This window comes from Xenopus tropicalis, chromosome 5, assembly GCF_000004195.4.
Source record: "Xenopus tropicalis strain Nigerian chromosome 5, UCB_Xtro_10.0, whole genome shotgun sequence".
NCBI classification, from domain to species: Eukaryota; Metazoa; Chordata; class Amphibia; order Anura; family Pipidae; genus Xenopus; species Xenopus tropicalis.
In genome coordinates, this window is record NC_030681.2 from 163,125,440 (window position 1) to 163,151,780 (window position 26,341).

At 55.5% G+C, this 26,341-nt stretch overlaps 1 protein-coding gene across 3 annotated transcripts in view; it reads right to left on the reverse strand.

The window, feature by feature from the left end:
• Window positions 1–11,761: 11,761 nt before the first annotated feature.
• znf71 (zinc finger protein 71) overlaps window positions 11,762–26,341 on the reverse strand; it is a 34,907-nt gene continuing 20,327 nt past the window's right edge. Inside the window, exons 1-5 of one of the 3 annotated variants that reach the window (XM_031901778.1) lie at window positions 25,162–25,217; window positions 18,512–18,561; window positions 16,256–16,376; window positions 14,207–14,287; window positions 11,762–13,478 (exon numbers count right to left, since the gene is read on the reverse strand). In XM_031901778.1, the coding sequence (XP_031757638.1) occupies window positions 11,926–13,478; window positions 14,207–14,287; window positions 16,256–16,376; window positions 18,512–18,541 (1,785 nt within the window). In that variant the 5' untranslated portion in view covers window positions 18,542–18,561; window positions 25,162–25,217 and the 3' untranslated portion in view covers window positions 11,762–11,925. 3 annotated transcript variants of the gene reach the window in all.

The following is a 26,341-nucleotide window of genomic DNA, read 5'->3' on the forward strand; positions in this document are numbered from 1 at the left end:
GGAATGGAATTCGGGGGGCACTCCATGTCTCCATTGGGTACAATGTGCACCCCTGGCTGATACGCTGAGTAGGAATGGAATTCGGGGGCACTCCATGTCTCCATTGGGTACAACGTGCACCCCAGGCTGATACGCTGAGTAGGAATGGAATTCGGGGGGCACTCCATGTCTCCATTGGGTACAATGTGCACCCCTGGCTGATACGCTGAGTAGGAATGAAATTCAGGGGGCACTTCATGTCTCCATTGGGTACAACGTGCACCCCTGGCTGATACACTGAGTAGGAATGGAATTCGGGGGGCACTCCATGTCTCCATTGGGTACAATGTGCACCCCTGGCTGATACGCTGAGTAGGAATGGAATTCGGGGGCACTCCATGTCTCCACTGGGTACAACGTGCACCCCTGGCTGATACGCTGAGTAGGAATGGAATTCGGGGGGCACTCCATGTCTCCATTGGGTACAACGTGCACCCCTGGCTGATACGCTGAGTAGGAATGAAATTCGGGGGGCACTCCATGTCTCCATTGGGTACAACGTGCACCCCAGGCTGATACGCTGAGTAGGAATGGAATTCGGGGGGCACTCCATGTCTCCATTGGGTACAATGTGCACCCCAGGCTGATACGCTGAGTAGGAATGGAATTCGGGGGGCACTCCATGTCTCCATTGGGTACAATGTGCACCCCTGGCTGATACGCTGAGTAGGAATGGAATTCGGGGGCACTCCATGTCTCCATTGGGTACAACGTGCACCCCACGCTGATACGCTGAGTAGGAATGGAATTCGGGGGGCACTCCATGTCTCCATTGGGTACAATGTGCACCCCTGGCTGATACGCTGAGTAGGAATGAAATTCAGGGGGCACTTCATGTCTCCATTGGGTACAACGTGCACCCCAGGCTGATACGCTGAGTAGGAATGGAATTCGGGGGGCACTCCATGTCTCCATTGGGTACAATGTGCACCCCTGGCTGATACGCTGAGTAGGAATGGAATTCGGGGGCACTCCATGTCTCCATTGGGTACAACGTGCACCCCTGGCTGATACGCTGAGTAGGAATGGAATTCGGGGGGCACTCCATGTCTCCATTGGGTACAACGTGCACCCCTGGCTGATACGCTGAGTAGGAATGAAATTCGGGGGGCACTCCATGTCTCCATTGGGTACAACGTGCACCCCAGGCTGATACGCTGAGTAGGAATGGAATTCGGGGGCACTCCATGTCTCCATTGGGTACAATGTGCACCCCAGGCTGATACGCTGAGTAGGAATGGAATTCGGGGGGCACTCCATGTCTCCATTGGGTACAATGTGCACCCCTGGCTGATACGCTGAGTAGGAATGGAATTTGGGGGCACTCCATGTCTCCATTGGGTACAACGTGCACCCCAGGCTGATACGCTGAGTAGGAATGGAATTCGGGGGGCACTCCATGTCTCCATTGGGTACAATGTGCACCCCTGGCTGATACGCTGAGTAGGAATGAAATTCAGGGGGCACTTCATGTCTCCATTGGGTACAACGTGCACCCCTGGCTGATACACTGAGTAGGAATGGAATTCGGGGGGCACTCCATGTCTCCATTGGGTACAATGTGCACCCCTGGCTGATACGCTGAGTAGGAATGGAATTCGGGGGCACTCCATGTCTCCATTGGGTACAACGTGCACCCCTGGCTGATACGCTGAGTAGGAATGGAATTCGGGGGGCACTCCATGTCTCCATTGGGTACAACGTGCACCCCTGGCTGATACGCTGAGTAGGAATGAAATTCGGGGGGCACTCCATGTCTCCATTGGGTACAACGTGCACCCCAGGCTGATACGCTGAGTAGGAATGGAATTCGGGGGGCACTCCATGTCTCCATTGGGTACAATGTGCACCCCAGGCTGATACGCTGAGTAGGAATGGAATTCGGGGGGCACTCCATGTCTCCATTGGGTACAATGTGCACCCCTGGCTGATACGCTGAGTAGGAATGGAATTCGGGGGCACTCCATGTCTCCATTGGGTACAACGTGCACCCCAGGCTGATACGCTGAGTAGGAATGGAATTCGGGGGCACTCCATGTCTCCATTGGGTACAATGTGCACCCCTGGCTGATACGCTGAGTAGGAATGAAATTCAGGGGGCACTTCATGTCTCCATTGGGTACAACGTGCACCCCTGGCTGATACACTGAGTAGGAATGGAATTCGGGGGGCACTCCATGTCTCCATTGGGTACAATGTGCACCCCTGGCTGATACGCTGAGTAGGAATGGAATTCGGGGGCACTCCATGTCTCCATTGGGTACAACGTGCACCCCTGGCTGATACGCTGAGTAGGAATGGAATTCGGGGGGCACTCCATGTCTCCATTGGGTACAACGTGCACCCCTGGCTGATACGCTGAGTAGGAATGAAATTCGGGGGGCACTCCATGTCTCCATTGGGTACAACGTGCACCCCAGGCTGATACGCTGAGTAGGAATGGAATTCGGGGGCACTCCATGTCTCTATTGGGTACAACGTGCACCCCAGGCTGATACGCTGAGTAGGAATGGAATTCGGGGGCACTTCATGTCTCTATTGGGTACAACGTGCACCCCAGGCTGATACGCTGAGTAGGAATGGAATTCGGGGGGCACTCCATGTCTCCATTGGGTACAACGTGCACCCCTGGCTGATACGCTGAGTAGGAATGGAATTCGGGGGGCACTCCATGTCTCCATTGGGTACAACGTGCACCCCAGGCTGATACGCTGAGTAGGAATGGAATTTGGGGGGCACTCCATGTCTCCATTGGGTACAATGTGCACCCCAGGCTGATACACTGAGTAGGAATGGAATTCGGGGGGCACTCCATGTCTCCATTGGGTACAACGTGCACCCCTGGCTGATACGCTGAGTAGGAATGGAATTCGGGGGGCACTCCATGTCTCCATTGGGTACAACGTGCACCCCAGGCTGATACGCTGAGTAGGAATGGAATTCGGGGGGCACTCCATGTCTCCATTGGGTACAACGTGCACCCCTGGCTGATACGCTGAGTAGGAATGGAATTCGGGGGGCACTCCATGTCTCCATTGGGTACAACGTGCACCCCTGGCTGATACGCTGAGTAGGAATGGAATTCGGGGGGCACTCCATGTCTCCATTGGGTACAACGTGCACCCCTGGCTGATACGCTGAGTAGGAATGGAATTCGGGGGGCACTCCATGTCTCCATTGGGTACAACGTGCACCCCAGGCTGATACGCTGAGTAGGAATGAAATTCGGGGGGCACTCCATGTCTCCATTGGGTACAACGTGCACGCCAGGCTGATACACTGAGTAGGAATGGAATTCGGGGGGGACTCCATGTCTCCATTAGGTACAACGTGCACCCCTGGCTGATACGCTGAGTAGGAATGGAATTCGGGGGGCACTCCATGTCTCCATTGGGTACAACGTGCACGCCAGGCTGATACGCTGAATAGGAATGGAATTCGGGGGGCACTTCATGTCTCCATTGGGTACAACGTGCACCCTAGGCTGATACGCTGAGTAGGAATGGAATTCGGGGGGCACTCCATGTCTCCATTGGGTACAACGTGCACCCCTGGCTGATACGCTGAGTAGGAATGGAATTCGGGGGGCACTCCATGTCTCCATTGGGTACAATGTGCACCCCAGGCTGATACGCTGAGTAGGAATGGAATTCGGGGGGCACTCCATGTCTCCATTGGGTACAACGTGCACCCCTGGCTGATACACTGAGTAGGAATGGAATTCGGGGGGCACTCCATGTCTCCATTGGGTACAACGTGCACCCCAGGCTGATACGCTGAGTAGGAATGGAATTCGGGGGCACTCCATGTCTCCATTGGGTACAACGTGCACCCCTGGCTGATACGCTGAGTAGGAATGGAATTCGGGGGGCACTCCATGTCTCTATTGGGTACAACGTGCACCCCTGGCTGATACGCTGAATAGGAATGGAATTCGGGGGGCACTCCATGTCTCTATTGGGTACAACGTGCACCCCTGGCTGATACGCTGAGTAGGAATGGAATTAGGGGGGCACCCCATGTCTCCATTGGGTACAACGTGCACCCCTGGCTGATACACTGAGTAGGAATGGAATTCGGGGGGCACTCCATGTCTCCATTGGGTACAACGTGCACCCCTGGCTGATACGCTGAGTAGGAATGGAATTCGGGGGGCACTCCATGTCTCTATTGGGTACAACCTGCACCCCAGGCTGATACGCTGAATAGGAATGGAATTCGGGGGGACTCCATGTCTCCATTGGGTACAACGTGCACCCCTGGCTGATACGCTGAATAGGAATGGAATTCGGGGGGACTCCATGTCTCCATTGGGTACAACGTGCACCCCTGGCTGATACGCTGAATAGGAATGGAATTAGGGGGCACTTCATGTCTCCTTTGGGTACAACGTGCACCCCTGGCTGATACGCTGAATAGGAATGGAATTCGGGGGGCACTCCATGTCTCCATTGGGTACAACGTGCACCCCTGGCTGATACGCTGAGTAGGAATGAAATTCGGGGGGCACTCCATGTCTCCATTGGGTACAACGTGCACCCCTGGCTGATACGCTGAATAGGAATGGAATTCGAGGTCACTCCATGTCTCCATTGGGTACAACGTGCACCCCAGGCTGATACGCTGAGTAGGAATGGAATTCGGGGGGCACCCCATGCCTCCATTGGGTACAACGTGCACCCCAGGCTGATACACTGAGTAGGAATGGAATTCGGGGGCACCCCATGTCTCCATTGGGTACAACGTGCACCCCTGGCTGATACGCTGAGTAGGAATGGAATTCGGGGGGAATCCATGTCTCCATTGGGTACAACGTGCACCCCAGGCTGATACGCTGAGTAGGAATGGAATTCGGGGGGAATCCATGTCTCCATTGGGTACAACGTGCACCCCAGGCTGATACGCTGAGTAGGAATGGAATTCGGGGGGCACTCCATGTCTCCATTGGGTACAACGTGCACCCCAGGCTGATACGCTGAGTAGGAATGGAATTCGGGGGGACTCCATGTCTCCATTGGGTACAACGTGCACCCCTGGCTGATACGCTGAGTAGGAATGAAATTCGGGGGGCACTTCATGTCTCCATTGGGTACAACGTGCACCCCTGGCTGATACGCTGAGTAGGAATGGAATTCGGGGGGCACTCCATGTCTCCATTGGGTACAACGTGCACCCCAGGCTGATGCGCTGAGTAGGAATGGAATTCGGGGGGCACCCCATGTCTCCATTGGGTACAATGTGCACCCCAGGCTGATACGCTGAGTAGGAATGGAATTCGGGGGGACTCCATGTCTCCATTGGGTACAACGTGCACCCCTGGCTGATACGCTGAGTAGGAATGGAATTCGGGGGGGACTCCATGTCTCCATTGGGTACAACGTGCACCCCAGGCTGATACGCTGAGTAGGAATGCAATTCGGGGGGCACTCCATGTCTCCATTGGGTACAACGTGCATCCCTGGCTGATACACTGAGTAGGAATGGAATTCGGGGGGCACTCCATGTCTCCATTGGGTACAACGTGCACCCCAGGCTGATACGCTGAGTAGGAATGAAATTCAGGGGGCACTTCATGTCTCCATTGGGTACAACGTGCACCCCTGGCTGATACGCTGAGTAGGAATGGAATTCGGGGGACGGCATATCTCCATTGGGTACAACGTGCACCCCAGGCTGATACGCTGAGTAGGAATGAAATTCGGGGGGACTCCATGTCTCCATTGGGTACAACGTGCACCCCAGGCTGATACGCTGAGTAGGAATGGAATTCAGGGGGCACTCCATGTCTCCATTGGGTACAACGTGCACCCCAGGCTGATACGCTGAGTAGGAATGAAATTCAGGGGGCACTCCATGTCTCCATTGGGTACAACGTGCACCCCAGGCTGATACGCTGAGTAGGAATGGAATTCGGGGGGACGGCATATCTCCATTGGGTACAACGTGCACCCCAGGCTGATACGCTGAGTAGGAATGAAATTCGGGGGGACTCCATGTCTCCATTGGGTACAACGTGCACCCCAGGCTGATACGCTGAGTAGGAATGGAATTCGGGGGGCACTCCATGTCTCCATTGGGTACAACGTGCACCCCTGGCTGAAACACTGAGTAGGAATGAAATTCAGGGGGCACTTCATGTCTCCATTGGGTACAACGTGCACCCCAGGCTGATACACTGAGTAGGAATGAAATTCGGGGGGCACTCCATGTCTCCATTGGGTACAATGTGCACCCCAGGCTGATACGCTGAGTAGGAATGGAATTCGGGGGGGACTCCATGTCTCCATTGGGTACAACGTGCACCCCAGGCTGATACGCTGAGTAGGAATGAAATTCAGGGGGCACTTCATGTCTCCATTGGGTACAACGTGCACCCCTGGCTGATACGCTGAGTAGGAATGGAATTCGGGGGACGGCATATCTCCATTGGGTACAACGTGCACCCCAGGCTGATACGCTGAGTAGGAATGAAATTCGGGGGGACTCCATGTCTCCATTGGGTACAACGTGCACCCCAGGCTGATACGCTGAGTAGGAATGGAATTCAGGGGGCACTCCATGTCTCCATTGGGTACAACGTGCACCCCAGGCTGATACGCTGAATAGGAATGGAATTCGGGGGGACGGCATATCTCCATTGGGTACAACGTGCACCCCAGGCTGATACGCTGAGTAGGAATGAAATTCGGGGGGACTCCATGTCTCCATTGGGTACAACGTGCACCCCAGGCTGATACGCTGAGTAGGAATGGAATTCGGGGGGCACTCCATGTCTCCATTGGGTACAACGTGCACCCCTGGCTGATACACTGAGTAGGAATGAAATTCAGGGGGCACTTCATGTCTCCATTGGGTACAACGTGCACCCCAGGCTGATACACTGAGTAGGAATGAAATTCGGGGGGCACTCCATGTCTCCATTGGGTACAATGTGCACCCCAGGCTGATACGCTGAGTAGGAATGGAATTCGGGGGGGACTCCATGTCTCCATTGGGTACAACGTGCACCCCAGGCTGATACGCTGAGTAGGAATGGAATTCGGGGGGCACTCCATGTCTCCATTGGGTACAACGTGCACCCCAGGCTGATACGCTGAGTAGGAATGGAATTCGGGGGGCACTTCATGTCTCCATTGGGTACAACGTGCACCCCAGGCTGATACGCTGAGTAGGAATGGAATTCAGGGGGCACTTCATGTCTCCATTGGGTACAATGTGCCCCCCAGGCTGATACGCTGAGTAGGAATGGAATTCGGGGGGCACTCCATGTCTCTATTGGGTACAACATGCACCCCTGGCTGATACGCTGAGTAGGAATGAAATTCGGGGGGCACTTCATGTCTCCATTGGGTACAATGTGCACCCCAGGCTGATACGCTGAGTAGGAATGGAATTCGGGGGGCACTCCATGTCTCTATTGGGTACAATGTGCACCCCTGGCTGATACACTGAGTAGGAATGGAATTCGGGGGGCACTCCATGTCTCCATTGGGTACAACGTGCACCCCAGGCTGATACGCTGAGTAGGAATGGAATTCGGGGGGCACTCCATGTCTCCATTGGGTACAACGTGCACCCCTGGCTGATACACTGAGTAGGAATGAAATTAGGGGGCACTTCATGTCTCCATTGGGTACAACGTGCACCCCAGGCTGATACGCTGAGTAGGAATGGAATTCGGGGGCACTCCATGTCTCCATTGGGTACAACGTGCACCCCAGGCTGATACGCTGAGTAGGAATGGAATTCAGGGGGCACTCCATGTCTCCATTGGGTACAACGTGCACCCCTGGCTGATACGCTGAGTAGGAATGGAATTCGGGGGACGGCATATCTCCATTGGGTACAACGTGCACCCCAGGCTGATACGCTGAGTAGGAATGAAATTCGGGGGGACTCCATGTCTCCATTGGGTACAACGTGCACCCCAGGCTGATACGCTGAGTAGGAATGGAATTCAGGGGGCACTCCATGTCTCCATTGGGTACAACGTGCACCCCAGGCTGATACACTGAGTAGGAATGGAATTCGGGGGGCACTCCATGTCTCCATTGGGTACAACGTGCACCCCTGGCTGATACACTGAGTAGGAATGAAATTAGGGGGCACTCCATGTCTCCATTGGGTACAACGTGCACCCCAGGCTGATACGCTGAGTAGGAATGAAATTCAGGGGGCACTCCATGTCTCCATTGGGTACAATGTGCACCCCTGGCTGATACACTGAGTAGGAATGGAATTCGGGGGGCACTCCATGTCTCCATTGGGTACAACGTGCACCCCAAGCTGATACACTGAGTAGGAATGGAATTCGGGGTCACTCCATGTCTCCATTGGGTACAATGTGCACCCCTGGCTGATACGCTGAATAGGAATGGAATTCGGGGTCACTCCATGTCTCCATTGGGTACAACGTGCACCCCTGGCTGATACGCTGAGTAGGAATGGAATTCGGGGGGCACTCCATGTCTCTATTGGGTACAACGTGCACCCCAGGCTGATACACTGAGTAGGAATGGAATTCGGGGGGCACTCCATGTCTCTATTGGGTACAACGTGCACCCCAGGCTGATACGCTGAGTAGGAATGGAATTCGGGGGGCACTCCATGTCTCTATTGGGTACAATGTGCACCCCAGGCTGATACGCTGAATAGGAATGGAATTCAGGGGGCACTTCATGTCTCCATTGGGTACAATGTGCCCCCCAGGCTGATACGCTGAGTAGGAATGGAATTCGGGGGGCACTCCATGTCTCTATTGGGTACAACATGCACCCCTGGCTGATACGCTGAGTAGGAATGAAATTCGGGGGGCACTTCATGTCTCCATTGGGTACAATGTGCACCCCAGGCTGATACGCTGAGTAGGAATGGAATTCGGGGGGCACTCCATGTCTCTATTGGGTACAATGTGCACCCCTGGCTGATACACTGAGTAGGAATGGAATTCGGGGGGCACTCCATGTCTCCATTGGGTACAATGTGCACCCCAGGCTGATACGCTGAGTAGGAATGGAATTCGGGGGGCACTCCATGTCTCCATTGGGTACAACGTGCACCCCTGGCTGATACACTGAGTAGGAATGAAATTAGGGGGCACTTCATGTCTCCATTGGGTACAACGTGCACCCCAGGCTGATACGCTGAGTAGGAATGGAATTCGGGGGGCACTCCATGTCTCCATTGGGTACAACGTGCACCCCAGGCTGATACGCTGAGTAGGAATGGAATTCAGGGGGCACTCCATGTCTCCATTGGGTACAACGTGCACCCCTGGCTGATACGCTGAGTAGGAATGGAATTCGGGGGACGGCATATCTCCATTGGGTACAACGTGCACCCCAGGCTGATACGCTGAGTAGGAATGAAATTCGGGGGACTCCATGTCTCCATTGGGTACAACGTGCACCCCAGGCTGATACGCTGAGTAGGAATGGAATTCAGGGGGCACTCCATGTCTCCATTGGGTACAATGTGCACCCCAGGCTGATACACTGAGTAGGAATGGAATTCGGGGGGCACTCCATGTCTCCATTGGGTACAACGTGCACCCCTGGCTGATACGCTGAGTAGGAATGGAATTCAGGGGGCACTCCATGTCTCCATTGGGTACAACGTGCACCCCTGGCTGATACACTGAGTAGGAATGGAATTCGGGGGGCACTCCATGTCTCCATTGGGTACAACGTGCACCCCAGGCTGATACGCTGAGTAGGAATGGAATTCGGGGGGCACTCCATGTCTCCATTGGGTACAACGTGCACCCCAGGCTGATACGCTGAGTAGGAATGGAATTCGGGGGGCACTCCATGTCTCCATTGGGTACAACGTGCACCCCAAGCTGATACGCTGAATAGGAATGGAATTCGGGGTCACTCCATGTCTCCATTGGGTACAATGTGCACCCCTGGCTGATACGCTGAGTAGGAATGGAATTCGGGGGGCACTCCATGTCTCTATTGGGTACAACGTGCACCCCAGGCTGATACACTGAGTAGGAATGGAATTCGGGGGGCACTCCATGTCTCTATTGGGTACAACGTGCACCCCAGGCTGATACGCTGAGTAGGAATGGAATTCGGGGGGCACTCCATGTCTCCATTGGGTACAATGTGCACCCCTGGCTAATACACTGAGTAGGAATGAAATTAGGGGGCACTCCATGTCTCCATTGGGTACAACGTGCACCCCTGGCTGATACACTGAGTAGGAATGGTATTCGGGGGGCACTTCATGTCTCTATTGGGTACAACGTGCACCCCAGGCTGATACGCTGAGTAGGAATGGAATTCGGGGGGCACTCCATGTCTCTATTGGGTACAACGTGCACCCCAGGCTGATACACTGAGTAGGAATGGAATTCGGGGGGCACTTCATGTCTCTATTGGGTACAACGTGCACCCCAGGCTGATACACTGAGTAGGAATGGAATTCGGGGGCACTCCATGTCTCCATTGGGTACAATGTGCACCCCTGGCTGATACACTGAGTAGGAATGGTATTCGGGGGGCACTTCATGTCTCTATTGGGTACAACGTGCACCCCAGGCTGATACGCTGAGTAGGAATGGAATTCGGGGGGCACTCCATGTCTCTATTGGGTACAACGTGCACCCCAGGCTGATACGCTGAGTAGGAATGGAATTCGGGGGGCACTCCATGTCTCTATTGGGTACAACGTGCACCCCAGGCTGATACACTGAGTAGGAATGGAATTCGGGGGGCACTTCATGTCTCTATTGGGTACAACGTGCACCCCTGGCTGATACGATGAATAGGAATGAAATCCGGGGGGGCACCCCCAATTCCAGCTTAAGGTTGGCCCTATACTCTCTGGTTCTGCTCTCCTCCCGACCCAACTCGCCAAATATTCTATATCATTATCTGGATCTTTCTGGTGCTGCCATAACATATCATTGCTCCACCCCCTCTGCCATAACCCCGCCCCTACCCCTATTATTGGTTAAGAGAGATGGCAATAGAAGGAACGTTCCCTTTGGGCCAATACAAACTGCGGTGTCTCTCGGTACCAACAGAATACAGCGCTCATTTGCACATTCAGATCAGAACCAGCACCAATGGCTCCTGGCTCAACACACGGGCTTGTTGGGTGCCGTGACATAAGAAAGTGGATTCAGTTTGGCTCAGTACCAAGGACCCAAACCGCTTTGCTGAATCCCTCCCTCCATAAAGGCAAAGCCCAGATCAGCGCCACAGACTATGGACAGAACCAGCGCAATGTTCACTCCCTGCTTCTTTATGTTCTTACAGGAACACCCCGGAGCTGGTACTGACCCGCTGTTCTGGTACCAAAACCCGGCTGCGCTGGTGGGCACGGCTGTACGGCCCCTGGTGGGGCGTTTCAGGGATGTAGAGAAAACCCCGACCCACACCCGACTCCATACCTGACCCGGCTTCTGCCCTGTATCTAGAGACCCGCCCTGCAATGATGTCACAAAAGGGGCGGGGCATGTCAGGAATGCCTCTATAGATTCACAAGCCGGAAGAGGAAGCTGTCAGGGTTAGGTCACCTGTGACCCGGAAGTGATGTGCCGAGGTTGGTCCGAACTCCCCCGACCCGCAGGTATTGGGCCAGCTCACACATCACTACAGGGAAGGGGCCTGAGGGTGTCCTTATTGTAATCTGAGAGGCTGATGGGAATGGGGTGCAAGTGCCCCCCCCCCAGTGCGATGGTGGGAACCCAAAATCATTTTCCTTGAGATTTGTTTTCTGAGTTTTTATTTCATAAATAGAAATATGTTTATTATAGAGCGAAGGGTACTTTATAGCCTGGGGGGGGTCATGTGCTACCCAATAGGCCCAGGAGCTGCTAGCTCCGCCCACCTAGCTATACCACCCCTACAGCTCCCCAGGCACAGGGGTCCCTCACTTCCTACTCAGGGTCTCGGGCTGATTGTCCGCGTGGGTTTTCTCGTGCACCTTGAGGTGGTAGTTGATGCTGAAGCTGCGGGGGCACAGGGGGCACTTATAGGGGCGCTCGCCGGTGTGCACGCGCTGATGGATTTTCAGGGTGTAGGCCTTTGTGAAGCTCTTGTGGCACAGCTCGCACTGGTAAGGCCGGGCCCCCGTGTGGTGCCTGCGGTGCTCGACGTACGAGGAGCAGTCGCTGAAAGTCTTGTGGCACTCGCCGCACTTATAGGGGCGCTCGCCGGTGTGGGTCCGCTGGTGCACCGTCAGGTGGGACTTCTCCCGGAAGGGCTTGCCGCAAATGTTGCACTGGTAGGGCTTGGCGCCGGAATGGATCCGCTGGTGGCGCACCATGGAGGAGTAGTCGCTGAAGCTCTTGACGCACTCGGTGCACTTGTAGGGCCGCTCACCGGTGTGGGTGCGTCGGTGCACCCGTAGGTGGGAGATGACGCTGAAGCTCTTCAGGCACTCGGAGCACTGGTAGGGCCGCTCGCCGCTGTGGATGCGTTTGTGCACGGTCAGCAGGTTGTTCTTGGAGAAGCTCTTGTGGCACTCCGGGCAGCTGTAGGGCTTCTCCCCCGTGTGGGTCCTCAGATGGACCTTCAGGCTGTAGGACTTGCTGAAGCCCTTCTCACACACATTACATACATGCAGCTTCTCCGCGGGGGCACTGGGCTTGCGCTTCCGCAGCCACACCGCCTCGTGGGCCCATTCCGCGTGGGTGGTTCGGTGGACCCTCAGCCGGGCATTCTGCGAGAAACACTTGTCGCACTTGGGGCATTTATATGGCTTCTCCCCTGTGTGAATCCTCTCATGGACCTTCAGGTTGTAGGACTTGCTGAAAGTCTTCTGACACACGGTGCACAGGTGCCTCCTCTCATAGTCGGGGTCGGCGAGGACGTCCGGAACATTCTGTTTGTTCTTCCGCTTCATTTTCTTGGCCCGCCGGCTCATCTTGGGCTGATGGCTTCTCAGGTGCTTCTTCAAGATACTGACCGCGCTGAAGCTCTTCTTACACTCAGGGCACTTGAAGGGCTTCTCTCCGGTGTGGACATGGCGGTGAGCTTTAAAGAAGTCCGAGCGGGAGAAGCCCCTCCCACAATCCCTGCAGGTGTAGCGGATCTCCCGGATGTGCACGTTGGAGTGGCTCTGCAGGTCGTAGGGGTTGGTGAAGGTCCTTTGACACTTAGTGCACTGGAAGGGAGCGTGCAGCCGCTCAGCATCGGGGGCACTGGGGGGAGCCTGGTGCTGGGCACTCCCATTCTGTCGCTGCCTATCACTGTCTAACCTGGACTGAGGGTTGGGCACATGTGGGGGCATCGAGCCTAATGCCCCAAATGCCTGAAACTCTTCCTCCTTCACACTGACATTCCCCACCAATTGGTCCATTGGATCTGGAGCTGCCCAAGTCGTGCAGCGGCTGCCGGGCTCAGTGCTGATTGGCAGAGGAGACAGGCACTTATTCAAGCACTTCATTACGTCCTTCATGTTCTGAGCACTATCCCCAATATCTGTAAGAGAGAGACAAAAGGAAAATAAACCACAAACAGTTGCTCTTGTGCCTTGCTAGCTGCCCCTAGCCGGTATGGTTGGCATTATAGAGCTGGGTATGGTTGGCTAGCTGCCCCTAGCCGGGTATGGTTGGCTAGCTGCCCCCGAGCTGGGTATGGTTGGCTAGCTGCCCCCGAGCTGGGTATGGTTGGCTAGCTGCCCCTAGCCGGGTATGGTTGGCTAGCTGCCCCCGAGCTGGGTATGGTTGGCTAGCTGCCCCTAGCCGGGTATGGTTGGCTAGTTGCCCCCGAGCTGGGTATGGTTGGCTAGCTGCCCCTAGCCGGGTATGGTTGGCTAGCTGCCCCCGAGCTGGGTATGGTTGGCTAGCTGCCCCCGAGCTGGGTATGGTTGGCTAGCTGCCCCTAGCCGGGTATGGTTGGCTAGCTGCCCCTAGCCGGGTATGGTTGGCTAGCTGCCCCCAAGCTGGGTATGGTTGGCTAGCTGCCCCTAGCCGGGTATGGTTGGCTAGTTGCCCCCGAGCTGGGTATGGTTGGCTAGCTGCCCCCTAGCCGGGTATGGTTGGCTAGCTGCCCCTAGTCAGGTACGGTTGGCAATACAAGGGGCCCAATATGGCGCCCAGATCCCACCTCAGCCTGCCCCACTGGACTCTTTGCCCAAACAGAATGTTACCCAGTTGCAGTAAGAATCATACAGTGAAGATAAAGGGTTAAAGAGACGCCCCACTCACCCATCTGCTCCGTGCCCTCCAGCTTTACTGTCACCCCCTGGCACATTCTGCCCCAGGCCTTGGGCCTCACAACTGGGAAACCTGCAGGGGGGCAAATAATGTAAAACTCCATGTCAGACTGTCATACGGACTCAGTACCAGTACCCTGCGATCCAACTTGTGCCCATAACAGTACCAGTACCCTGCGATCCAACTTGTGCCCATAACAGTACCAGTACCCTGCGATCCAACTTGTGCCCATAACAGTACCAGTACCCTGCGATCCAACTTGTGCCCATAACAGTACCAGTACCCTGCGATCCAACTTGTGCCCATAACAGTACCAGTACCCTGCGATCCAACTTGTGCCCATAACAGTACCAGTACCCTGCGATCCAACTTGTGCCCATAACAGTACCAGTACCCTGCGATCCAACTTGTGCCCATAACAGTACCAGTACCCTGCGATCAAACTTGTGCCCATAACAGTACCAGTACCCCTGCGATCCAACTTGTGCCCATAACAGTACCAGTACCCTGCGATCCAACTTGTGCCCATAACAGTACCAGTACCCTGCGATCCAACTTGTGCCCATAACAGTACCAGTACCCTGCGATCCAACTTGTGCCCATAACAGTACCAGTACCCTGCGATCCAACTTGTGCCCATAACAGTACCAGTACACTGCGATCCAACTGGTGCCCATAACAGTACCAGTACCCTGCGATCCAACTTGTGCCCATAACAGTACCAGTACCCTGCGATCCAACTTGTGCCCATAACAGTACCAGTACCCTGCGATCCAACTTGTGCCCATAACAGTACCAGTACCCTGCGATCCAACTTGTGCCCATAACAGTACCAGTACCCTGCGATCCAACTTGTGCCCATAACAGTACCAGTACCCTGCGATCCAACTTGTGCCCATAACAGTACCAGTACCCTGTGATCCAACTTGTGCCCATAACAGTACCAGTACCCTGCAATCCAACTTGTGCCATAACAGTACCAGTACCCTGCGATCCAACTTGTGCCCATAACAGTACCAGTACCCTGCGATCCAACTGGTGCCCATAACAGTACCAGTACACTGCGATCCAACTTGTGCCCATAACAGTACCAGTACCCTGCAATCCAACTGGTGCCCATAACAGTACCAGTACACTGCGATCCAACTTGTGCCCATAACAGTACCAGTACCCTGCGATCCAACTGGTGCCCATAACAGTACCAGTACCCTGCGATCCAACTTGTGCCCATAACAGTACCAGTACCCTGCGATCCAACTTGTGCCCATAACAGTACCAGTACCCTGCGATCCAACTTGTGCCCATAACAGTACCAGTACCCTGCGATCCAACTTGTGCCCATAACAGTACCAGTACCCTGCGATCCAACTTGTGCCCATAACAGTACCAGTACCCTGCGATCCAACTTGTGCCCATAACAGTACCAGTACCCTGCGATCCAAACTTGTGCCCATAACAGTACCAGTACCCTGCGATCCAACTTGTGCCCATAACAGTACCAGTACCCTGCAATCCAACTGGTGCCCATAACAGTACCAGTACCCTGCGATCCAACTTGTGCCCATAACAGTACCAGTACCCTGCGATCCAACTGGTGCCCATAACAGTACCAGTACCCTGCAATCCAACTTGTGCCCATAACAGTACCAGTACCCTGCGATCAAACTTGTGCCCATAACAGTACCAGTACCCTGCGATCCAACTTGTGCCCATAACAGTACCAGTACCCTGCGATCCAACTTGTGCCCATAACAGTACCAGTACCCTGCGATCCAACTTGTGCCCATAACAGTACCAGTACCCTGCGATCCAACTTGTGCCCATAACAGTACCAGTACCCTGTGATCCAACTGGTGCCCATAACAGTACCAGTACCCTGCGATCCAACTTGTGCCCATAACAGTACCAGTACCCTGTGATCTAACTGGTGCCCATAACAGTACCAGTACCCTGCGATCCAACTTGTGACAGAACTGATAGCCTGGGCCCTAACTGGCAGAAAAGACTGTACAACGTGGGGTTTGGGCCAAGGGAACGTACCCAGAGAAGTGACCGCTTCATAATTATCCCTCATTACAGATTTATAGAGATCCTTCTGCGCATCCAAGAGCGACGCCCACTCCCGCTCCGAGAAATAAACTGCCACATCCTCAAATGTCACCTAAACAGGGAGCAGAGAAACAACAGAGGCTGCTTCACCTGAGAGCTCTTCAGCCAAGCACTGAGGGCACAGCCAAGGGAAGAGGGGCACTGAGGGCAAAGCCAAGGGAAGAGGGGCCCTGAGGGCAAAGCCAAGGGAAGAGGGGCACAGAGGGCAAAGCCAAGGGAAGAGGGGCACTGAGGGCAAAGCCAAGGGAAGAGGGGCACAGAGGGCAAAGCCAAGGGAAGAGGGGCACTGAGGGCAAAGCCAAGGGAAGAGGGGCACTGAGGGCAAAGCCAAGGGAAGAGGGGCACTGAGGGCACAGCCAAGGGAAGAGGGGCACTGAGGGCAAAGCCAAGGGAAGAGGGGCACTGAGGGCAAAGCCAAGGGAAGAGGGGCACTGAGGGCAAAGCCAAGGGAAGAGGGGCACTGAGGGCAAAGCCAAGGGAAGAGGGGCACTGAGGGCAAAGCCAAGGGAAGAGGGGCACAGAGGGCACAGCCAGGGAAGAGGGGCCCTGAGGGCAAAGCCAAGGGAAGAGGGGCGCTGAGGGCAAAGCCAAGGGAAGAGGGCACTGAGGGCAAAGCCAAGGGAAGAGGGGCACTGAGGGCAAAGCCAAGGGAAGAGGGGCACTGAGGGCAAAGCCAAGGGAAGAGGAGCACTGAGGGCAAAGCCAAGGGAAGAGGGGCATTGAGGGCAAAGCCAAGGGAAGAGGGGCAGTGAAGGCAAAGCCAAGGGAAGAGGGGCAGTGAGGGCAAAGGTAAGGGAAGAGGAGCACTGAGGGCAAAGCCAAGGGAAGAGGGGCAGTGAGGGCACAGCCAAGGGAAGAGGGGCACTGAGGGCAAAGCCAAGGGAAGAGGAGCACTGAGGGCAAAGCCAAGGGAAGAGGGGCAGTGAGGGCACAGCCAAGGGAAGAGGGGCACTGAGGGCAAAGCCAAGGGAAGAGGAGCACTGAGGGCAAAGCCAAGGGAAGAGGAGCACTGAGGGCAAAGCCAAGGGAAGAGGGGCAGTGAGGGCACAGCCAAGGGAAGAGGGGCACAGAGGGCAAAGCCAAGGGAAGAGGAGCACTGAGGGCAAAGCCAAGGGAAGAGGGGCATTGAGGGCAAAGCCAAGGGAAGAGGGGCACTGAGGGCAAAGCCAAGGGAAGAGGAGCACTGAGGGCAAAGCAAAGGGAAGAGGGGCACTGAGGGCAAAGCCAACGGAGGAGGAGCACTGAGGGCAAAGCCAAGGGAAGAGGAGCACTGAGGGCAAAGCCAAGGGAAGAGGGGCATTGAGGGCACAGCCAAGGGAAAGAGGGGCACAGAGGGCAAAGCCAAGGAAGAGGAGCACTGAGGGCAAAGCCAAGGGAAGAGGGGCATTGAGGGCAAAGCCAAGGGAAGAGGGGCACTGAGGGCAAAGCCAAGGGAAGAGGGGCACTGAGGGCAAAGCAAAGGGAAGAGGGGCACTGAGGGCAAAGCCAACGGAGGAGGAGCACTGAGGGCAAAGCCAAGGGAAGAGGGGCAGTGAGGGCACAGCCAAGGGAAGAGGGGCATTGAGGGCAAAGCCAAGGGAAGAGGGGCACTGAGGGCAAAGCCAAGGGAAGAGGGGCACTGAGGGCAAAGCCAAGGGAAGGGGGGCACTGAGGGCAAAGCCAAGGGAAGAGGGGCACTGAGGGCAAAGCCAAGGAAGAGGGGCACAAAGGGCAAAGCAAGGGAAGAGGGGCACTGAGGGCATAGCCAAGGGAAGAGGGGAACAAAGGGCAAAGCCAAGGGAAGAGGGGCACTGAGGGCAAAGCCAGGAGAAGAGGGGCACTGAGGGCAAAGCCAGGGGAAGAGGGGCACTGAGGGCACAGCCAAGGGAAGAGGGGCACTGAGGGCAAAGCCAAGGAAGAGGGGCACTGAGGGCAAAGCCAAGGGAAGAGGGGCACTGAGGGCAAAGCCAAGGGAAGAGGGGCACTGAGGGCAAAGCCAAGGGAAGAGGGGCACTGAGGGCAAAGCCAAGGGAAGAGAGGCACTGAGGGCAAAGCCAAGGGAAGAGGGGCACTGAGGGCAAAGCCAAGGGAAGAGGGGCACTGAGGGCAAAGCCAAGGGAAGAGGGGCACTGAGGGCAGTGCCACAGAAGAGAGAGACTAGTAGCACAAAGCCTAGTTCTGAACAAAAAGAAAAAAAAAAAACCCAACCTGGTCGAATGAGTTTATTGGCTGATCCATGTTCCCTGCCGCAACCCCTCCTGTAAAATATAATTTACTGTCAGTGCCAGTGGGTCAGTAATCCCTGGGTACTATCAGTGCCAGTGGGTCAGTAATCCCTGGGTACTGTCAGTGCCAGTGGGTCAGTAATCCCTGGGTACTGTCAGTGCCAGCGGGTCAGTAATCCCTGGGTACTATCAGTGCCAGTGGGTCAGTAATCCCTGGGTACTGTCTAGTGCCAGTGGTCAGTAATCCCTGGGTACTATCAGTGCCAGTGGGTTCAGTAATCCCTGGGTACTGTCAGTGCCAGCGGGTCAGTAATCCCTGGGTACTGTCAGTGCCAGTGGGTCAGTAATCCCTGGGGTACTGGTTCAGTGCCAGTGGGTCAGTAATCCCTGGGTACTATCAGTGCCAGTGGGTCAGTAATCCCTGGGTACTGTCAGTGCCAGTGGGTCAGTAATCCCTGGGTACTGTCAGTGCCAGTGGGTCAGTAATCCCTGGGTACTGTCAGTGCCAGTGGGTCAGTAATCCCTGGGTACTGTCAGTGCCAGTGGGTCAGTAATCCCTGGGTACTGGTCAGTGGCCAGTGGTCAGTAATCCCTGGGTACTGTCAGTGCCAGTGGGTCAGTAATCCCTGGTACTGTCAGTGCCAGTGGGTCAGTAATCCCTGGGTACTGTCAGTGCCAGCGGTCATAATCCCTGGGTACTGTCAGTGCCAGCGGGTCAGTATCCTGGGTACTATCAGTGCCAGCGGGTCAGTAATCCCTGGGTACTATCAGTGCCAGCGGGTCAGTAATCCCTGGGTACTGTCAGTGCCAGTGGGTCAGTAATCCCTGGGTACTATCAGTGGCCAGGGGTCAGTAAATCCCTGGGTACTGTCAGTGCCAGTGGGTCAGTAATCCCTGGGTTACTATCAGTGCAGCGGGTCAGTAATCCCTGGGTACTATCAGTGCCAGCGGGTCAGTAATCCCTGGGTACTATCAGTGCCAGCGGGTCAGTAATCCCTGGGTACTGTCAGTGCCAGTGGGTCAGTAATCCCTGGGTACTGTCAGTGCCAGTGGGTCAGTAATCCCTGGGTACTATCAGTGCCAGTGGGTCAGTAATCCCTGGGGTACTGTCAGTGCCAGTGGGTCAGTAATCCCTGGGTACTATCAGTGCCAGTGGGTCAGTAATCCCTGGGTACTGTCAGTGCCAGTGGGTCAGTAATCCCTGGGTACTGTCAGTGCCAGTGGGTCAGTAATCCCTGGGTACTGTCAGTGCCAGTGGGTCAGTAATCCCTGGGTACTGTCAGTGCCAGTGGGTCAGTAATGCCTGGGTACTATCAGTGCCAGTGGGGTCAGTAATCCCTGGGTACTGTCAGTGCCAGCGGGTCAGTAATCCCTGGGTACTATCAGTGCCAGCGGGTCAGTAATCCCTGGGTACTGTCAGTGCCAGCGGGTCAGTAATCCCTGGGTACTGTCAGTGCCAGCGGGGTCAGTAATCCCTGGTACTGTCAGTGCCAGTGGGTCAGTAATCCCTGGGTATACTGTCAGTGCCAGTGGGGTCAGTAATCCCTGGGGTACTGTCAGTGCCAGTGGGTCAGTAATCCCTGGGTACTGTCAGTGCCAGTGGGTCAGTAATCCCTGGGTACTGTCAGTGCCAGTGGGGTCAGTAATGCCTGGGTACTATCAGTGCCAGCGGGTCAGTAATCCCTGGGTACTGTCAGTGCCAGCGGGTCAGTAATCCCTGGGTACTGTCAGTGCCAGCGGGTCAGTAATCCCTGGGTACTGTCAGTGCCAGCGGGTCAGTAATCCCTGGGTACTGTCAGTGCCAGCGGGTCAGTAATCCCTGGGTACTGTCAGTGCCAGCGGGTCAGTAATCCCTGGGTACTGTCAGTGCCAGCGGGTCAGTAATCCCTGGGTACTGTCAGTGCCAGCGGGTCAGTAATCCCTGGGTACTGTCAGTGCCAGCGGGTCAGTAATCCCTGGGTACTATCAGTGCCAGCGGGTCAGTAATCCCTGGGTACTGTCAGTGCCAGTGGGTCAGTAATCCCTGGGTACTATCAGTGCCAGTGGGTCAGTAATCCCTGGGTACTATCAGTGCCAGTGGGTCAGTAATCCCTGGGTACTATCAGTGCCAGTGGGTCAGTAATCCCTGGGTACTATCAGTGCCAGTGGGTCAGTAATCCCTGGGTACTGTCAGTGCCAGTGGGTCAGTAATCCCTGGGTACTGTCAGTGCCAGCGGGTCAGTAATCCCTGGGTACTGTCAGTGCCAGCGGGTCAGTAATCCCTGGGTACTGTCAGTGCCAGTGGGTCAGTAATCCCTGGGTACTGTCAGTGCCAGCGGGTCAGTAATCCCTGGGTACTGTCAGTGCCAGCGGGTCAGTAATCCCTGGGTACTGTCAGTGCCAGTGGGTCAGTAATCCCTGGGTACTATCAGTGCCAGCGGGTCAGTAATCCCTGGGTACTGTCAGTGCCAGCGGGTCAGTAATCCCTGGGTACTGTCAGTGCCAGCGGGTCAGTAATCCCTGGGTACTGTCAGTGCCAGCGGGTCAGTAATCCCTGGGTACTGTCAGTGCCAGCGGGTCAGTAATCCCTGGGTACTGTCAGTGCCAGCGGGTCAGTAATCCCTGGGTACTGTCAGTGCCAGCGGGTCAGTAATCCCTGGGTACTATCAGTGCCAGTGGGTCAGTAATCCCTGGGTACTGTCAGTGCCAGCGGGTCAGTAATCCCTGGGTACTGTCAGTGCCAGCGGGTCAGTAATCCCTGGGTACTGTCAGTGCCAGCGGGTCAGTAATCCCTGGGTACTGTCAGTGCCAGTGGGTCAGTAATCCCTGGGTACTGTCAGTGCCAGTGGGTCAGTAATCCCTGGGTACTGTCAGTGCCAGTGGGTCAGTAATCCCTGGGTACTGTCAGTGCCAGTGGGTCAGTAATCCCTGGGTACTGTCAGTGCCAGTGGGTCAGTAATCCCTGGGTACTGTCAGTGCCAGTGGGTCAGTAATCCCTGGGTACTGTCAGTGCCAGTGGGTCAGTAATCCCTGGGTACTGTCAGTGCCAGTGGGTCAGTAATCCCTGGGTACTGTCAGTGCCAGTGGGTCAGTAATCCCTGGGTACTGTCAGTGCCAGTGGGTCAGTAATCCCTGGGTACTATCAGTGCCAGTGGGTCAGTAATCCCTGGGTACTATCAGTGCCAGTGGGTCAGTAATCCCTGGGTACTGTCAGTGCCAGTGGGTCAGTAATCCCTGGGTACTATCAGTGCCAGTGGGTCAGTAATCCCTGGGTCAGTAATCCCTGGGTACTGTCAGTGCCAGTGGGTCAGTAATCCCTGGGTACTGTCAGTGCCAGTGGGTCAGTAATCCCTGGGTACTGTCAGTGCCAGTGGGTCAGTAATCCCTGGGTACTATCAGTGCCAGTGGGTCAGTAATCCCTGGGTACTGTCAGTGCCAGCGGGTCAGTAATCCCTGGGTACTGTCAGTGCCAGCGGGTCAGTAATCCCTGGGTACTGTCAGTGCCAGCGGGTCAGTAATCCCTGGGTACTGTCAGTGCCAGCGGGTCAGTAATCCCTGGGTACTGTCAGTGCCAGTGGGTCAGTAATCCCTGGGTACTATCAGTGCCAGTGGGTCAGTAATCCCTGGGTACTGTCAGTGCCAGTGGGTCAGTAATCCCTGGGTACTGTCAGTGCCAGTGGGTCAGTAATCCCTGGGTACTATCAGTGCCAGTGGGTCAGTAATCCCTGGGTACTGTCAGTGCCAGCGGGTCAGTAATCCCTGGGTACTATCAGTGCCAGCGGGTCAGTAATCCCTGGGTACTGTCAGTGCCAGCGGGTCAGTAATCCCTGGGTACTGTCAGTGCCAGCGGGTCAGTAATCCCTGGGTACTGTCAGTGCCAGTGGGTCAGTAATCCCTGGGTACTGTCAGTGCCAGTGGGTCAGTAATCCCTGGGTACTGTCAGTGCCAGTGGGTCAGTAATCCCTGGGTACTGTCAGTGCCAGTGGGTCAGTAATCCCTGGGTACTGTCAGTGCCAGTGGGTCAGTAATCCCTGGGTACTATCAGTGCCAGTGGGTCAGTAATCCCTGGGTACTGTCAGTGCCAGCGGTCAGTAATCCCTGGGTACTGTCAGTGCCAGCGGGTCAGTAATCCCTGGGTACTGTCAGTGCCAGCGGGTCAGTAATCCCTGGGTACTGTCAGTGCCAGCGGGTCAGTAATCCCTGGGTACTGTCAGTGCCAGCGGGTCAGTAATCCCTGGGTACTGTCAGTGCCAGCGGTCAGTAATCCCTGGGTACTGTCAGTGCCAGCGGGTCAGTAATCCCTGGGTACTGTCAGTGCCAGCGGGTCAGTAATCCCTGGGTACTGTCAGTGCCAGCGGGTCAGTAATCCCTGGGTACTGTCAGTGCCAGTGGGTCAGTAATCCCTGGGTACTATCAGTGCCAGTGGGTCAGTAATCCCTGGGTACTATCAGTGCCAGTGGGTCAGTAATCCCTGGGTACTATCAGTGCCAGTGGGTCAGTAATCCCTGGGTACTATCAGTGCCAGCGGGTCAGTAATCCCTGGGTACTGTCAGTGCCAGCGGGTCAGTAATCCCTGGGTACTGTCAGTGCCAGCGGGTCAGTAATCCCTGGGTACTGTCAGTGCCAGCGGGTCAGTAATCCCTGGGTACTGTCAGTGCCAGTGGGTCAGTAATCCCTGGGTACTGTCAGTGCCAGCGGGTCAGTAATCCCTGGGTACTGTCAGTGCCAGCGGGTCAGTAATCCCTGGGTACTGTCAGTGCCAGCGGGTCAGTAATCCCTGGGTACTGTCAGTGCCAGCGGGTCAGTAATCCCTGGGTACTATCAGTGCCAGCGGGTCAGTAATCCCTGGGTACTGTCAGTGCCAGCGGGTCAGTAATCCCTGGGTACTGTCAGTGCCAGCGGGTCAGTAATCCCTGGGTACTGTCAGTGCCAGCGGGTCAGTAATCCCTGGGTACTGTCAGTGCCAGCGGGTCAGTAATCCCTGGGTACTGTCAGTGCCAGCGGGTCAGTAATCCCTGGGTACTGTCAGTGCCAGTGGGTCAGTAATCCCTGGGTACTATCAGTGCCAGCGGGTCAGTAATCCCTGGGTACTGTCAGTGCCAGCGGGTCAGTAATCCCTGGGTACTGTCAGTGCCAGCGGGTCAGTAATCCCTGGGTACTGTCAGTGCCAGCGGGTCAGTAATCCCTGGGTACTGTCAGTGCCAGTGGGTCAGTAATCCCTGGGTACTGTCAGTGCCAGTGGGTCAGTAATCCCTGGGTACTATCAGTGCCAGTGGGTCAGTAATCCCTGGGTACTATCAGTGCCAGCGGGTCAGTAATCCCTGGGTACTATCAGTGCCAGCGGGTCAGTAATCCCTGGGTACTATCAGTGCCAGTGGGTCAGTAATCCCTGGGTACTGTCAGTGCCAGTGGGTCAGTAATCCCTGGGTACTGTCAGTGCCAGTGGGTCAGTAATCCCTGGGTACTGTCAGTGCCAGTGGGTCAGTAATCCCTGGGTACTGTCAGTGCCAGTGGGTCAGTAATCCCTGGGTACTGTCAGTGCCAGTGGGTCAGTAATCCCTGGGTACTGTCAGTGCCAGTGGGTCAGTAATCCCTGGGTACTGTCAGTGCCAGTGGGTCAGTAATCCCTGGGTACTATCAGTGCCAGTGGGTCAGTAATCCCTGGGTACTATCAGTGCCAGTGGGTCAGTAATCCCTGGGTACTGTCAGTGCCAGTGGGTCAGTAATCCCTGGGTACTATCAGTGCCAGTGGGTCAGTAATCCCTGGGTCAGTAATCCCTGGGTACTGTCAGTGCCAGTGGGTCAGTAATCCCTGGGTACTGTCAGTGCCAGTGGGTCAGTAATCCCTGGGTACTGTCAGTGCCAGTGGGTCAGTAATCCCTGGGTACTGTCAGTGCCAGTGGGTCAGTAATCCCTGGGTACTGTCAGTGCCAGCGGGTCAGTAATCCCTGGGTACTGTCAGTGCCAGCGGGTCAGTAATCCCTGGGTACTGTCAGTGCCAGCGGGTCAGTAATCCCTGGGTACTGTCAGTGCCAGCGGGTCAGTAATCCCTGGGTACTGTCAGTGCCAGTGGGTCAGTAATCCCTGGGTACTGTCAGTGCCAGTGGGTCAGTAATCCCTGGGTACTGTCAGTGCCAGTGGGTCAGTAATCCCTGGGTACTGTCAGTGCCAGCGGGTCAGTAATCCCTGGGTACTGTCAGTGCCAGTGGGTCAGTAATCCCTGGGTACTGTCAGTGCCAGCGGGTCAGTAATCCCTGGGTACTGTCAGTGCCAGCGGGTCAGTAATCCCTGGGTACTGTCAGTGCCAGCGGGTCAGTAATCCCTGGGTACTGTCAGTGCCAGCGGGTCAGTAATCCCTGGGTACTGTCAGTGCCAGTGGGTCAGTAATCCCTGGGTACTGTCAGTGCCAGTGGGTCAGTAATCCCTGGGTACTGTCAGTGCCAGTGGGTCAGTAATCCCTGGGTACTGTCAGTGCCAGCGGGTCAGTAATCCCTGGGTACTGTCAGTGCCAGCGGGTCAGTAATCCCTGGGTACTGTCAGTGCCAGTGGGTCAGTAATCCCTGGGTACTATCAGTGCCAGTGGGTCAGTAATCCCTGGGTACTATCAGTGCCAGACACAGGTCGGTGCCCATAGAGAGACATGTCCGTACTTACCGGTAGGTCAGACTTGTCCGTACTGCGCATGTGCAGTCGCTTCGGGCTACATTCCCGTTGCCTGGGATCTCCGCTATGTCCGTGTGACGCATGCGCAATAAGTTCGTATAGAGGCGTCTCAGCTGCCAGGTACCGGCATTGCGCATGCGCGTGGGAGGAAACCGCTGTACTTTGACATGCGCAGTGACAGTAGGCCAGGAGCTACACATGCGCAGTGAGGAGAAGTCTCTCAGACCGGGTAAGTACGGGGATTGTGCTGTTTGGGCACCGGCGGTGGGTTATTTGGCCGCAGCCCATAGTGTAGGTACCGGCCATTGTGTGAGAGCTGATTGGCTTCGCTCGCCTGTTCTGGTTGGGGCAGGACATTCGGTAACCGAGCGGTAGCACTTCCTTGCTCACTACAGTATATAGGTCCTGGGCAGTACCCATAGCAACGCAGTACGCATTAATTTATTCAGCCGCTGCACGCAGACCGAATGGAATCGCAAGCATTGGTCTGCCATGGGTTACTGTCCAGTCTTTATAAATGAGCCCTCTGGCTTCTTGGTTCACCCATTTAATAAGAAAGTATCTTGCCCACCTGCTAGAATGTTCGGGGCATCTCAGGTGGTACCCAAAACATTACATCTGCCCCTGTACTGGGCCTACGGGGAAAGATGGGCGTCTCTGGGCCAGACGGTACCGGCCATACGAATACGTATGCTCCATGGTGTGATGAAATGGGTCTCTGGGCCGGGCGGTACCTCGGCCTACATACGTAGCTTCTGGTGTGTGAAATGGGCTCTCTGGGCCCAGCTGGTACATCCTTAAGCCAATAACAATACGTAGCTTCATGGTGTGTGATAATGGGTCTCTGGGCAAGCGGTCCGGCCATACATACGTAGCTATTCCATGGTGTGTGAAATGGGCCTCTCTGGGCTCAGCGTACGCTCGCGCATACAGATACGTGCTTCCATGGTGTGTGAAAATGGGGCTTCTCATTGGCCAAGCGGTACCGGCATACACTAACAGCATAGCTTCACATGGTGTGTGGAAAATGGGCTCTCTGAGAGCCCAGGCGGTACTGGCCTACATACGTAGCTTCAATGGGTGTTGAAATGGGCTCTCTGGGCAGCGTCCAGGCCATACATCGTAGCTTTCCATGGTGTGTTGAAATGGGCTCTCTGGGCCCAGCGGTACC